Below are 15,276 nucleotides of genomic sequence, written 5' to 3' on the forward strand. Positions count from 1 at the left end.
ACACCAGAAAAAAAGAAACAGCTGTGAAATGCACTGAGAGCTGCTTATGAAACAGAGAAGTTGTGACTCACTCTTTCTAGGGATCGTCTTGTTGAAACCACCCTTCTGTGCAGGAACACTGTCGTTTCTAGTCCCAGTTGTCTGTTTCATGACATGCTTGACGAGCAGTAGAACATCCTTGAGTTGCTTTTGTTTTAAATTCACCATTAACTAAATTATCAGTGCTTTCTTTTCTAGCTAAGGGTCATATGTAGTAAGGAGAAGCCCTGCAGCAGTAGCAGAGTGAAAGTAAAGACCCTACTCTTCAGGTGTTGGGGTTCAGATGCAGGATAAGGAGGATTGAGGATTGAGAGGAACTTAATCCCTCACACATGGCTGCAGTAACTTTGATCTAAAGCTAAACGTGCCAAGACACAAGCTGTTACACATCCCATGCCAAACACTATATAGTACTCTGCCTTTGGTAGTAGCCCATACAGGTCATGCCCAAAGACCATATGTAAACAAGATCAAGGCATACCACAATTTATATATTTTTTTTCTTTTTGGAAAATCCAGATAAGCCCTTGTGCTATTAATGATGGTTTTTGATAATAATAACTGAAAATTCACACACACACATATATATATATATAATATAAAAAAAAAAAGAAAAAAAGAAAAGAAAAAAAAAAAAACCACGAGAGAAAACCAAAAGTTATTGTGGTTTTCTCTATGATCCAGTCAGTGGTTATTCCATTCTGTTAGTTACTTCAGTCTATTCATTTTAAAGTCTACTTTTACTGCTATTATTAAAAATGCACATGTTTTTTCAAGTCAGCAAAGTGTTTACTTCGGTTTCTAGTGTTTCTAATACAGTAATTGAATCTTACTGCAGCAATGATATTGAATAAGTTAAATTTTTTAAATGTATGTTTGACCTAATTTGCAAAGCCTTTTGTATGTTTTACAGAAGTGTTATTGGAAAAAATAAGACAGTATAGTTACAGACCGATAAGCCAAGATACTCTGCTGCACTCTAGTGGTTTAATGTAGATGTGGGACACCGACTGTTGGGTTTTGCACATATGTACCATCAGTCTGCTGTTACCACAGTAGACTGATGGTACAAGATTAACAGTGACATAGCCTTTCTAAAAATACTGCATGAAGTATACATTATATTGAAAAAAAAAAAAAAATCAACATGCTTTGTTCTAGTTAAAACCAAGCATATAAAGCCATATCAAAAGTGGTGAATGATATAAGTTTTTTTTTAACAACCATGTGACTGCACAGTAAACCAGGTATTCAAAAACAAAAGTTCATGGTTCATTAGTGAAAGCAACATCCACAGTAAGAAACAGCAAAAAGTGCTGACTTTACACAGCAACGTGTGATTTTTATTTCATTCTTTGTGTCATCATCAGAAATAAAAACTGCAACAGAGTTAATGTCACAATTTGCAGCCCTGTTGTCTAGTGATCAGACATGATCATTTGCTTAATGTAGTGATCTTTGATTTCCATCATCACGAGACTTCAGATTGTAGGAGACCAAGCAGAGAAGTGAAGCACCTCAGGTGTGAAAACTACAGCAGACAAATTAAGATTCTCATCACAAAGAGTGAAAAAAAACAAAAAAAAAAACACCATTACCAGTCGTTTCTTTCCATTGCACAAAAAACATGATGCCAAAACATTAATCATCTGGTGAAATAAAAACAGAGGCAATACAGATAACACTACTGCACAATTAGCACTTGCGCAGGTAATGATTTTAAAAAGCAAAAATAGACTCAGTCCAAATCATATTAAGTCAGGTTATGTGCAGGTTTGGGTAGATTGACATTAAACACTTTAACGTGACACAGGTTTGCAGATGACACTGACCGTTTGCTTTATGGGGCCATAGTCAGTATTGGTAAATAAAGGAGTGTTACTATGGTAACCATCCCATAACAAGGAAGTAGCAGTGAAAAGGGCAAGTCAGTGTTCAAATTCCACAGCAGCTCCACTGCTGCAGGCCAGTAAGACATAATGTAAAGGGCACCCATTGTAATGCTGTGTATATACCAGCAGCAGGGGGCATTGTGGGATACACAAAAGAGAAGGTTTAAGGCAGTCAGTGCATAAAATGGGGACTTATTTAATTTTTGTGTCAATTTTTGGATTTTTTAACATTTATAATCCAAATGAAAACAAAAGTTTTTCCCACAATCCAAATTGTAGGGATAACAGTAAAAAGGAGACAAATTTGGTGTCATTTACAATAGACACATTTTTTCACATTTTGAAATGGGACCTATGTTGTTTTCAAGGTTGTTAAGAACTAATGCAACTATATTCAATTTTTCAGGAGGAGTTACTTTTAAAAATTTTGACTAATCTTATGTCAAGATCAACTTACTGGCTTTTTCCATAGTTTTCAATACCGTCCAACTACTATTGTCAATGTTAAGAAAGAATTATTTTTTATGCTTAATCTAAAATATCTTTCCAATAATCATTATCCTCTCGAGAAATAATCAGCAACAATTTTAATAATCAAACTTTTGTCAGCAAAATTTCCAGTTTTACAATTTTAATTTTGAATCAGCAAACCAAGTTATTTTTTAGTTTGGGTGATTTGTTGGACACAATCATCACTTTCAACACATCAACTTCAGTTTTTAGGTCAGTTTTTGTAATTGGCATTTTTTTTTCTATTACCTTATATATTTTCAGACCTCTGACCTCTATGTTTAAACTTATTAGCATGATAGATGGGTCCTTTATTACACTGAATTTTCAGACAGATTTGTGCATTAGTGTTTATCCTACTAAAATGCCAGTTTTCAAGGGCTTTATAGACAAAATGATAACAAAAATAAACCGTAGCTGCAGTCTTACATGGTGCTCTGTGAAAGGGGCTGTAAATTTAGACATGTAGGCCACACACAGTGGCCCATCAGACTAGACCTTTTGTTTCATCAGCTTCATTTGCATTACAGGGAACAGGAAGACACTCGCAGCATGCCAACACACTGCACACAGGGCTGTCAAACATCTGATGGAAGATATGGAAGCTTTCACCATTTTAAAATGTCTGTGTTGCCACATACCTTATTAATTCTTTTACCTTTCCATTTCAATGCCATGAAAGTATTTTTCTGATAGAAAAATACAGTTTTTACATTGTTTACAAAATAAAGCACTGACCAGTCACTGTCTCAGTATATTGTGATGGAATGTAAGAAAGGTTTCTACTTTTACAATCAAGGATTTTCTACTGGTGATGAATCAGCTACATTAAGCTTTAAGGCAATGCACTGTTGTGAGTGTTGGCACAATGCAGTTGGAAAGGCAAGTGGTGTGAAATGGTCAGCGGGTCTGAATCTAGCCCCAGTTCGAACCCTCTCATCAGGCATCACTAAGCATCGGCATCAGTTTTCTTCCAAGTAATACAGACAGTACTGAAATATCAGTCTGTGCTCATTTATAAGCTCACAGTTATTTCTGTTAATGTTCATGTAATATTATTTATATACATCTATACAAAATAACATTTGTATAACAGTGACATATGAAATTGGCATGGACATATTTCCCATATTACAAATATGGGAAATATAGAAATTTTCCTGGAATTTTTGGTTTGGAGCAGACCAAATATATTTTCCACCACATCGAAGTCATGAAAGATTCAACGAATATGGTAATACACACCTTGGGTTTACTAATAAATGACTAGGTATTTACTTGCCAGGAAACTGGATGACTAGCTCTGTGACTTGAATGAAATGGTAATAGATGAGGCACAAATTGGGCTGAGCTGATTTATGGCCAGTTTACGGCTACTTCTGCTATTTAAACTTGTCCATTAATGTGCAGGCCTGGAGAAAATGTGATTAGACTACAATCACAGCTGTAACATTAGTTCACATGAATGATCACAATTTCATTGGTTTTCAGACATGTTAAATGCTTTTCTTTCAAAGCATCAGCATTGATCTTGTATTAACCTACAGTATAGGAAACGTTCCCTACATGCACGTCTACTCCATTATATTATGGAGGAGTTCTACCACATTTACACACTACCGACACACAAATACACAAGGTATAAGAAGTACCACAGTTTGTATACACTGTGGATGTATAATCTGTGACTGTATATATAATATAGTATTATTAGTATACCAGGGATTTGTAAAAAGTCACATTGCAGTTCTGTTAAACCCAGTGATATGATTTTGTTTACATCTTCATCATGCAGTGCAAACTGAACATATCCTACTTCTTCTGCTGGTACAAGGCCACTGCATTTTTTCTGAGGTATCAAGCAACACAATCAAAATGCAAACAGCTCTGAACTTTACAGGAGGGTGCAACAAACTAAACGACACTATAGCAGCAGCAAATTAAGGTACACTGAATCTTGTAACCCTGAATGAAACAGACACTGAAACTGTTTCAAATTCTCAGAGCTTTAGCAGCATTACATAGTCAGTAGTGCTCAACACCAACATCATCACAGACAGTAGCACATACAGTACACAGACAGCTAAGCAGGCAAAGAGGCTCCTGTGTAAAAACACCAATTTGCCATATGTCAGATTAGTTAATGCTTGAGAACTTCTTTGTAAGACCAAAAAAGAACATGTGGAGAGGTCCATTGCATCTTGCTTCTTGCAGTTTAAAACCTGATACAGAGTCTGCCACTGGAGGGACTTTCCAAGGTGAGATAGATTTTTAGATTCATGTCCTTTGCATCATGTGAGAGAGGTCTGCACTGTATATTGGCAAGGAAAGTGAATATTGTTCATTCAGAGACAATGTCTCATCATCTTTCTGTAGTCCATCTCCACTAGTTTTATTTTATTTCCAGCATGGTTTAGCACTTTTGCTGGGCGTCACCAGAGACTTTTCAGAAAAGCTGCTAGTTTTACGAATATCCTCACGTGGGGGAGTCTCACTTCGGTAGGTGCTTCGACTGGTAGTCTTCACACTTTGCACTCGTCGCAGGTTTGTGCCCTGCGGCCGTTCCTCGCTTGCGTGAACTGTGGGTGAGAACCTGTTTTGCTTCACAGAGGGCTGTCGACCTATGAGTGAAGGACTACGAGATGGGGTGGAGGGGACAGATGGGGGGCCCAGTTCCTTCTTGGTTCTGGAAGATGACGCTACAGTGTTACGGGCAAAGCTGGGGACATCAGAGGTGTTTTTTGCACTGAGTGTGTGTGAGCTGCTGTTCTCAGAAGAACCTCCACCCTGTGCATGAGCCTGGGCCTGGGTCTGGGCCTGGGCTTGGGCTTGGGCCTGGGCCTGGGCCTGGGCCTGGGCCAGGGCTCTCATAGTGGAGCGGCACATCTTCTCCTCAGGAGGCGGTCTGGGAATGTTCCTCAGGGGTTTGGCGCTTGGCTTGTGAATGGAAGCCTTCCTCGGAGTTAAATCACGTGCCAATCGTGAAATGGTTCCTGTGAGGGTAGTTCCCCTTTGAGCTTTTGACTCATCTGGAGGCAGACTGGAGTGTCGAGGAGTTCTTGTTGTCTTCTCACTTCTTCCTCTTGCTGGGGTGCTCTGGTCTCTAAGAGGCCGGTGTAAGTCTCCACTGTCATGCACCAAAGGTCTCTCTGTTCTCTTGCTGCTACCTGTCCTCATAAACTTACTAATAGGTACAACTTTGCGCATGCCCTGGCTCTCGTTGCTGGTCAGAGTTTGGATGCCACGACCTCTGTTACACTTTGCTGCTTTGTTAGATTTACTCTTTGCATGCACCGATCTTTTCTGTGCATTCTTCTCAGCCACCTGCTTTCCCTCAGCAGTGTCACAGCTCTCTGTGTCCCACTCTTCTGTGGTCAGTGATTGAGTCATGGATGCTGCATCTACAGATTTTGGTGCTGAAAGCTCATTGGTTGAAACGGACTGGTCATTGGGTGACAAAGACTCCAAATTGGAAGAGCGAGAGCTTGGATCTTGATGGTTCTCCTGATCTTTGCTGCAGTCAGCTGTTCTGAAATGAAGTCCCTCTTTTATTAGAGATGCACTTTCAGCCTCAGAGAAATCCAAGGTGACAGAGCAGTCAGTTTCTGTGCAGTCTATTATGTAAAACATTGGCTTCTTATTGGACACAGAGCTATCTAGAGGGAGGGGTGTATCACAGGTTGTTGATGAAACTGTGCTGTTGTCCTCTTCTTCTTTGTCTTTCTCATGAGTGAGCCCAGCATGTGTGTCTATTTTGTCTTCCCACACCACCTTAGGGTTCATCCCTCTTTCAATCATTTTATCATGTAGAAAGTTCTCCAGATTCCTGGGAGGTCTCTCATTTTCCAGATCCGTCACTACGACATCCTCCTTATTGACAAAGTGTATATGATTACTATTATTGTTTGGACTAGGTAGGTCAAACGCTTGAGGACCATGAACTAAAGTATGCTTCTCCACACTAACATTCATGTGGCCAGTAATTGCTGGGTTGGGAAGATGGGTGGGATTCTGATAGACACAAAAAGGACGAGGCAAAGCACTTCCCTCTGACAGAGATGCGTATTTACTGTTGTTGTTGTATGTGTCCTCATTATCATTTAGCCCAGAGGAGGACAACCTGGCCAGTGGGCTGATAGGTTCAGTTTCTGCACATGGAGACGTAACCTGTCTGCCACAGCCCAGCTCACGGTTATCGTCCTGGGCTAAAATCCACGGGGTCATCCTCCTTTGTATGGCGCGGCCTGACCGAGGTAGGCTGTTAAACTTTGAATAGCCAGTGGGATTCCCAGTCCCTCCAAAGAGCTCAAGATATCCCTGGAGTTCACGGTCTGCCATAGAGGTCATGGTGTGACGGTGGCGACGGGCACTGGCAGAACGTCCCAGGGGGCTGTGTGGACTCTGAGACCTCTGCTGCAAGAAGTCCAGGAGACCTTCCTTGGTGAGCATTTCTACATCGTTCTCACTGCTGCTGCGACCAAATCCCCCACTTTGATCTGCACCTGACCACGCAAAGCGTTTTTCTTCCAGCTCTCTCAGACGACGCTGCCTGGCTGCTTCCTTCAATTCACGATCTACATTGTCCTGAGAGAGAGAGAGAGGTGGCAAGCAGAGAGGAAAAATAATGAAACAACTGAAGACAAATCAGACTAGAAGAATATAACATCTCAAGCATCTTTTTACCTCTAAATCCACTTATCTTAAGTTATTTCAGCATGACCTTACTTTGAGTAGTTTACTTTGCAATCAGTTATAAATTATCCAAAGAAACAACTAAAAGCTTGAAGCTTGGCTTCTGCAGATTGATTCTCATGATTGGTCCAACAGTGGTGAATGTCATATAAACTATAAACAAACTTTTTACTGTGGAAGATATAAAAATGATCTACTTAAAGTAAAAATTTTGACCATATGTTGTACATCCTACTTTGGAATAAGTGATCCAGATCTCAGCACTTAGCTCAGTGTTTGTAACCTCATCAATACTATTCTGAATGAGAGCCATGAAATAGTAACTGGAAGAAGTTGATGTCTTCAGAAAGCTCTTATTAACCAATATGATCCTTTAATAACCTTTACAGCTTTCTTGAATTTGAGGCAGAAGTCTTGAAAGATGCGGAAGCACTCGTCCAGCTTGAATGTGTCCTTGTCTTCACAAAAGAAATCGATGACAGCATTTCCCTCTTTACGCAGATCCAGCCTGCGTCTCTTCAGGTCCTGAAGTGTCCGTGCTGCACTCTGAGAGAGGCAAACACACGCAGTTTTTATTCATTACATGTTTCTGTGCCTCTGTTTATATTGTATTGCATAACGACTGACGTTTCACCTGCAAAAAAGGCTCCAGCTGCTGAAGTAGCTCCTGATCTCCTTGAATCTTTTCCTCCAGGGACTTAATCCGAACATACAAGGAGGAAAACTCCACCTCGATGTTCTCCACTGAGATTCTATGTGAAAATTTTAAACGAGACAAGGACTTAGTGACAGAAACTGAAACGAGCTGCATCCTCTAGTTAAGAGTTGAACGTATTTGACAACATTTTGTTGAATCCTGTCAGAATGTCATTTGTGAAAGGTGAGGGAAGGACTGTGGGGAGAAATGCTGAAGGAGGGAGCGAGACAGGGGTAAGGTTGTCTCACAGCTCAGTGGTGCAGGAACTGCACTGCCACGACACACAGATGACCTTATGAAGCTGACAGAGCTTGACAGCCTCCAAAGTCACACTGTGTTCTGCAAATGACTCTCAAAGTACTGAGCTTAGGGTTATGTGTCAGCTTTATTAATGAGGCTAGACTTGATTTTTAAGTCATCAATAAAAAAAAATTAAAAAAAAGACACTTATTAACAATTTCGGTCATTTATGTTATGTGTTTGTGTTAGGTATTAGCAGAACTGTAATATAGTATTCAGAAATATGTTGTCATTAAAATGCAATCACCAAAAAATAACAAGTGTTACATTTTGTTAATCTCAGAATGAGCCTTTTAAATCTACATGGGGAGCAGGTCTCCTTTCACAGAAGCAGCCATGTTGCACTGCCATGATTCTACAGAAGCCCAGAATGGACAAACCACTGGCTCTAGACAGGGAACAGCTTTTTGTTTCAATGTTGAGGTAGACCCTGGGCAGGTCACCAGTCTGTCTCAGTGCAGATAGGGTACTATGGAAAACAAAATGTGTCTGAACTTGTAGTGAATTTTTGAGTTACTAGTGTCGTTAAAGCATGAATCTGGTATCATCCTGCTTACTGTTCCCCATATTTTTGATAATACCAATGCAGCACCAGATGTACTGCCAGTCAAATACAGCTTTTGCTATAATCCACCTGTTTTCAGTGGCAAAGCTCTGGAAAACTGATTAAGATTAAACAAACAGAGCAGCCCTTTGTGACTTCATAGTCAGGATTCAAGTGCACTAACCAATGTGTTGTAATGTTGCAGAGGATGTATTTTCTTTTTAGAGGATCATTTGTATGAGTCCATTTTGACTTTGTTTACCTGGCTGCGCTCTGGACATCCTGAAGCTTTTCTGGAAACTTGAGCAGCTTCTCATCTTTTTTCTTTGCCTCCTGTGTGGACAGACACATTAAACAATTCAAAGTTTTGGCAGTGTGAAAATCTTGTTTGGTTATGGAAGTGCTTGGCCAGCAACTCTTGGCTCTTTTCTGTTTCCTGTCTCCATCTGCTGCCCAGCTGCCCTCCTGTAATCTCAGTGTTTAGAGACACTGTTTACTGCTGTGACAGATTTATATCAGACTAATTCAAACTCTATGGCTGACAAATAATTATCTTTTGCTTAAACTTCACTGTTTTATTTAGAATGTAATCTTTACATAACAGGACTCTTGTCTGATTTCACAGTTGAATTCAATGTAGACCACAGACTTTCCCATAAGAAACAGTAACTGGAAGAAGCTGATGTCTTTAAAAATGGTTAGCACTCTACACTCAAATACATCAACCAGAGTCAAAGAGCATCTACAGTACACAAGCTTCATATAATGTGAAAAACAGCAGCACACACACACACACAGATTAAACGGTTCAAACCACAAGAAAACCTTATACTACATCATTACTTTTACAAAGAAGTAATACAACAAAGGTTAAGATTTATGCAACATAACTGTGAAACAACCAGCACCTGTGCGAAGCTTTGAACATTATGCTGGCAGCATACTGTAAGTGTTGATTTAACACCATGGTCATTTCTGGAGCCCCACTTTGCCTTGTTGTATCAGATTACATAAGATAACACAAGCCTTAATGGCACTGAGCGTGTCATATTGTAGAAGGGCAGCTTTTACCAACCATAGCGACAAAATGCAACAAGTTCATCCCTGGCTTGTTGGCCTTGGTGTCAGCCAATGAGAGGAGGGAGGACAGCTTGAATCCCACAGCATTTCCTGCATAGCCACCCTGAAGACAACACAAGAAGAACAAAATCTAGTGATATTCTGTACATTTCTTATTCACAACAAATCCCATGAAAAGAGCAAAACCAAGAATGCCTGATCTGTCACAGATTGTCTGTGCATTTAAAAGAATAATGTAGTTTATAACTTGTGCCATAGATTTTCATTGCAATTCATGCAATTTTATAGATATTGACAGTTTACACAAAAACCCAGACAAGAGTTGACAATGCAGAATTGGAAATGATAAACAGACTAAGAAAGGACACTTTTTGCAAAGTATAGAATGAGGTCTAACCCTTAAAATGACAGTTAGCGTTCATATATAAAAAGTGACGATGACTTGCAGACTCACAGCGTTCATGATGTTTCCAGCCTGCAGCACCAGATGGAGAATGGCATGAAGCTCCTCACAGTTCATCAGCTCTATCAAAAGAGATCAACATAAACTAAATCAGACAATCTAGTGTCAGATCATACAGCCCAGCTATCAGCAGCCATAACAGTCTGATATGATCATAGATTGTCAAATGGCTTTCTGTTTGAAGTTTGACATCTGTGTTTCCAGTGCAAACAGTAAGACTAAAGGTTAAATACTGCAGATAGTTTTTAATTAAATTGCATCATTAATGTTCTGCTTGACTTGTCCCTTACAATAACAATAGCTCTGCATTGTAGTGAAAAGGTCATGGTACTGTAGTGGAGGGTTTAATAAAAATCCAACAAAGCGCAGAAACGAGACTCAGGTGATGGTTTCTGTTTAACATTTCCCACAGTTTGAAATCCCTGGCTATGTTTAAGGGTGTGGATATGGTTATTTGCTTTCTGCATCATGTGTCTGCTCCAACCACTTTGTTGGGCTTAAAACATCACAAGATGACACAGCAGTGTCTCTTCATTCAGTCCCCACATCACTATATCTCAGGGGACACATTTCTACTTTTTCTTTCACCTCCACGGACGGCTCAAATATCTGGGTCACCTGTCTGAGCACGTGACTGTCCGTGGGCTGTTACCTTTAGTGGCAATGCGGACAACATCGATCTCATGGCTCATCACAGCACAGGAAGGGAAGAACTCTTCGCGGAGGACCATGGCCTCGATCCGAACCTCAAACCTGTCAGAAACGGAGCGAGAGGTGGTAAATCTGTGATATGAGTGAATCTGATTAAATAATTGCTTTTTTAATATGTTCGTTTAATCTCAGTAGACACTGTTTATTGGCCCGGCCAATAATTGCATTATGTCTCAGACCATCAGTACTGAATATTGCATCCCTCTACATAACTCTTCTAGTAAGATTATAGCTGCGTTACCACCCAGTGTAAATGGAGAAAGGAACATTTGGAGGAGTTCTATTATGTGCACTGTCCATGAAAAATAAAGACATAAAGACTTTTACATGAAAGTAAATGAGTAAATGTGTTGGAAAACACGATACGCAGATCTATCCTCACATAATTATTAAACTCTGAACAGTGCTAACCCTTTTCATTCGCTGCCAAACCAATGACTTCACATTTCCCTTTGACTGAAACCATGTATACACCATTGAATTCAACTTACCGTGGCACCTGGATCAAGAGGTACATAAAGGAATCGACCAGTGTCAGCTTGTCCGGGTCTCCTTTAAACATCCGCAGCTTCTTGATCTGTGGAGACAATAAAGAGAAACTCAACAGGATATGGTGTCTACAGTCTGCATGAACTGTCTTATGAGTTTTGGTCTCTAGACAAAAACCTTGTGCTATTCATAATTTGTTAAAGCCAATACACAAACACAAACCTCCTCTGCATCAGGAAGAAGCTTCAGCAGGTCTTTGAGAAGCTCTGCTCCATACATCTTCCCTTCTCCTTGTCGTATGTCTTCAACAATGGAGCGGTTGGACCTGGAAGTCAGGTGACTCATTTTGATTAAGCTCAATGATTAACGGCACAGGTGCTCTCTTTTAACACCGTCTCTGCTGTGTTTACAAAAACACTAAATCCAAACCCTCACAGAGACAGTTTGGCTTCATTAACAAGAGAAACTAACCAAAAATACAGACAATGACAACATTATAAAAACATTGTTTCCAGGTTATTGAAATCTTTGCCAAGTTGTAAACTGACCCCAAACATTTAAAAACTGTGTTTAGACACAAACTCCAAAGCTGAGCTGCAAATCACTTGTGTGATCTGTGTGTGCAGCTGAATCAGTTCTTATTATTAGACATGAAGTTTACAAAACCAGTTAATCATGTACTGTCATTCCTTTGTGACATATCCATTTCTGCAGTACTACAACACAACACCTGATTACATCACTGATATGAAAGAGTTTTAGAAAACCTTCATGGATAATATTCAGTAAGTTGACACCTTACAGTATGATACAGCCCGGTACATTAGCTCTGTAGTATCATCTTTGTACAGCCTATAGTCTGTGTAAGATATATGTTTGTGTAACTGTTGAGGCCACAGTTTGTTTGTTGTATTTGATCCTATCATATTCTAAGCTCAGCTCTACCCTGAGGTCATAGTACTGTACTTTTTTGCAGATTCGCGAACTAGCACAGCATGAAAATACTTTTGCAATTTCATTCTGCCCGTGAATCAAAATTTATGGATTACTGCACAATTACAGTACTAGTATTAGTGTTGTACTCATTCAAGCCCAAAGTACTCCGACTACAGTCACCTACCATTGCCTGTGCAAAGTTTACAATGTAAATAACTTTCACTTCTGTTCATTTCTGTCCAGGCCACGTTAGGAACTCGACCAAACTGATCAGTAAACATTATTTGAAGAAAAGAGTTAAAATTGACTGGAACATATGTAAATCTACAGTATCATCAAATTATCCAGGGGACATTAAGGGTATTAGTTACTTCAGTAATCAGCAGTTTGTTCCACTTGGCAACTCTGTTTCTATATATTACTATTGATTTGGTGTTACCTAAAAAAATGTTATGCTATATTTAACCCTTAAATTATTGAGTTCTTTATTTCTGTGTAAGCGAGGACAAATGGAGAAAGCTCTACAGACAGAGCACAGTATATAAGACAGGATAACTGCATAGAGTATTAGAGTTGAATTCAAATGTAAAAGGCACTAATATAAACAATGACTGTGATGAGGTCACTGCGCATAGTCAGTCCTGACAGATGGCATTAGGCTGACAGTCAAATATCATTTAAATAAAGTGGAGAGCCATGCAAATAGGTTTTCATGCAAACAGACACACTTTTGCAGCCTGCTTCAGACTTAAATAACACCGAGTCTGGTGGAGACTTTCTGAACCAAATAACTGTAAACAATGAACCACTGAAAAAACTGAAACTAAGAACATTTTCCAGATACCGAAACACCAGAATCTAAGGGTTTTTATATGAGGACACATATCAGTTAATGTGAATTACAACAGTAGCATCACAGTTCTGTGCACCACTTCCCTATTTGTGTCAACTCTCCATAACGCAACAATTTTTGCATTTTTTTTTCTGAACTTATATTAGTGGACCTATAAACACTTGGCTGCTTCACGCTGAGACAACACGTAACACAATCTAACTGTTTCCTAGCTGTTAGGATCGAGGGGGTTATGGTGGTCTAGCATGTTACTACAATTCTTTATGATGGTTTTTCCTCTAATTTGTAACTCATTTCTAATTCTCTACTCGCAGAAAGTGAAGCAGATGGAGGACTTACTTCTTGAACTGCTTCAGGAAAATGCCCACATTCATCCCCCGCTTGGAGTCAAGGATGCTGATCTGAAAACAAGTGAAAGACACGGTCAACAATATATGATTTCAGTCTAGTTTTGATTAGTAGGAAGAAGACACACACCTCCCCGCTCCAATCCATGTCTGATTGTTGTTGCCTCAGAACACTTGTAGTTCATGACTCCTTCTTTAACAATGGTTTGTACTGTCTGGTACAGTATGTACATTTTTAAAAAGGCTCCTCACATGACCTAATTATACCTTTAAAAACAGCAACACTTCATGGTTTGAATTACAGATGGTGAGGCAAATACTGCAGTACACAACAGCTTTGATAACTAATCACTCATGAGGAAAAATAAGCAAACGTTACCTGTTTCCAGCATCTTAGAAGTGAAGACTTAAACTTTTCCTTTACTTTTTCTTCACTTTCTTTTCTTTTCATTTCATTTCAGACTCTTGTTACAGTTTTTGACATTTGTATGGTTCATTTTTTATTAAGAGAAAAACTAATTCATTTCTAATGAACTAATTGTTAGGCATAGTTTTTTAACATCTACACAATAACACAATATACTGTATGTCGCAGCAAGCTTATGTCACTGTGTATAGAGATCGTGGCTTTATTTAAAAACTCACAAAGGACTCCCCTCTTCATTGCAAACTGCTCCAGTGGCTGTCAGTTTATTGTGGGGACCCAGAGGGCAGTGCTTTACTGTCATGAGTCTCTAAACAGGCTTTTCAGTGTTTTAAGTGTCAGATGGTAAGAAAGAATAATAACAGCCACTTACCTCATCCCTGCTGCTCTCCTTGAAAGAGCGAGATCGGGATAGACAAGCTGATGTTCCAGAGGTTGGTGTCGCCCCTCGTATGCCTGTCACTGCCTCCTCCTGCTGCCCAAACAGCTCCTCCACAGAGCGAACATCGATCTGGTACTGCTGTTGTCGCACTGCCAGTGTCCAGATGTTGGGCTTTCCACGTACCTTCTCCTCTGGGATCGGTTTCCAAAAGAAGCTGCGCACGCGTCGCTTCTTCCTCATGTTGTGGTTAGTGGACATAGGTGGCGGAGGAGGGGGCGCACCAGGAGGTGGGGGTGGCAGGGGAGGAGCAGGGGGAGTTTCATGCTTGGAGATGTCAGGTGTGTTACTGAGGGAGGGTAGGATGGGGTGAGTGTCTCTGGACATAGAGGATGGGTCAGAGGTGGTGATGGAGGAGGTGGTGCAGCTGCTCTCCTCGCTGCTGCAGCTCTCTGCCTCATTGGTTGTGGACGGAAAACTCATAACAAGCATCACAGAGATACAATGTCAGCATATGAGGTCTATGCTGAGAAAGTACAGTACACACCTGAATATATCTTATCAATATTTCATCTTTTTTTCAAAATGATTTCTAAAGACCCCTGCCTTCCACCCGAGAGAGAGCTGGGATAGGCTCCAGCAGATCCCCGTGACCCTGAGCCAGGAAAAGCGGGAAAAGAAGATGGATGGATGGATGGATTTCTAAAGAACTGATTTGTTTGTTTTTTTTGGTGATCTATTCAGTCGGGAGAACATCAAAATGTTTCAGTGCATGTCCCCTCACTGCAGAAGGAAGATAGGTGTCCCTTTATCTAGTCACAATGGAGGGAGAGTGTCCTTTGACTGTGATCATCTCCATCACTCAGCTGGTCGTCCATCGTGCTGAGCAGAGCCTTTCATGGTTGACTCCCATGGGAAGA

At 40.1% G+C, this 15,276-nt stretch overlaps 1 protein-coding gene across 1 annotated transcript; it reads right to left on the reverse strand.

Annotated features, from left to right (window-relative positions):
* Positions 1-4,838: 4,838 nt before the first annotated feature.
* Positions 4,839-14,848, reverse strand: fhdc1 (FH2 domain containing 1). Its single transcript, XM_026303682.1, has 11 exons — positions 14,351-14,848; positions 13,546-13,607; positions 11,640-11,742; positions 11,420-11,505; positions 10,870-10,970; positions 10,209-10,279; positions 9,750-9,857; positions 8,937-9,007; positions 7,768-7,885; positions 7,515-7,679; positions 4,839-7,025 (listed from the first exon to the last, which is right to left on the reverse strand). Exons 1-11 carry the CDS (start codon positions 14,846-14,848, stop codon positions 4,839-4,841), a joined length of 3,570 nt encoding a protein of 1,189 aa, XP_026159467.1.
* Positions 14,849-15,276: the final 428 nt, after the last annotated feature.

Source organism: Mastacembelus armatus, chromosome 1 (genome assembly GCF_900324485.2).
Source record: "Mastacembelus armatus chromosome 1, fMasArm1.2, whole genome shotgun sequence".
NCBI lineage: Eukaryota > Metazoa > Chordata > Actinopteri > Synbranchiformes > Mastacembelidae > Mastacembelus > Mastacembelus armatus.

Bases quoted from the DNA above. Each gene is read 5' to 3' on its own strand.
- fhdc1 (XM_026303682.1), bottom strand. From the start codon at position 14,848: ATGCTTGTTATGAGTTTTCCGTCCACAACCAATGAGGCAGAGAGCTGC. The intron at 9,008-9,749 runs GTTGGTAAAAGC...CTGTCCACACAG, and splicing joins TGTTGCATTTTGTCGCTATG to GAGGCAAAGAAAAAAGATGA. The intron at 7,680-7,767 runs GTGAAACGTCAG...TGCCTCTCTCAG, and splicing joins AGCTGGAGCCTTTTTTGCAG to AGTGCAGCACGGACACTTCA.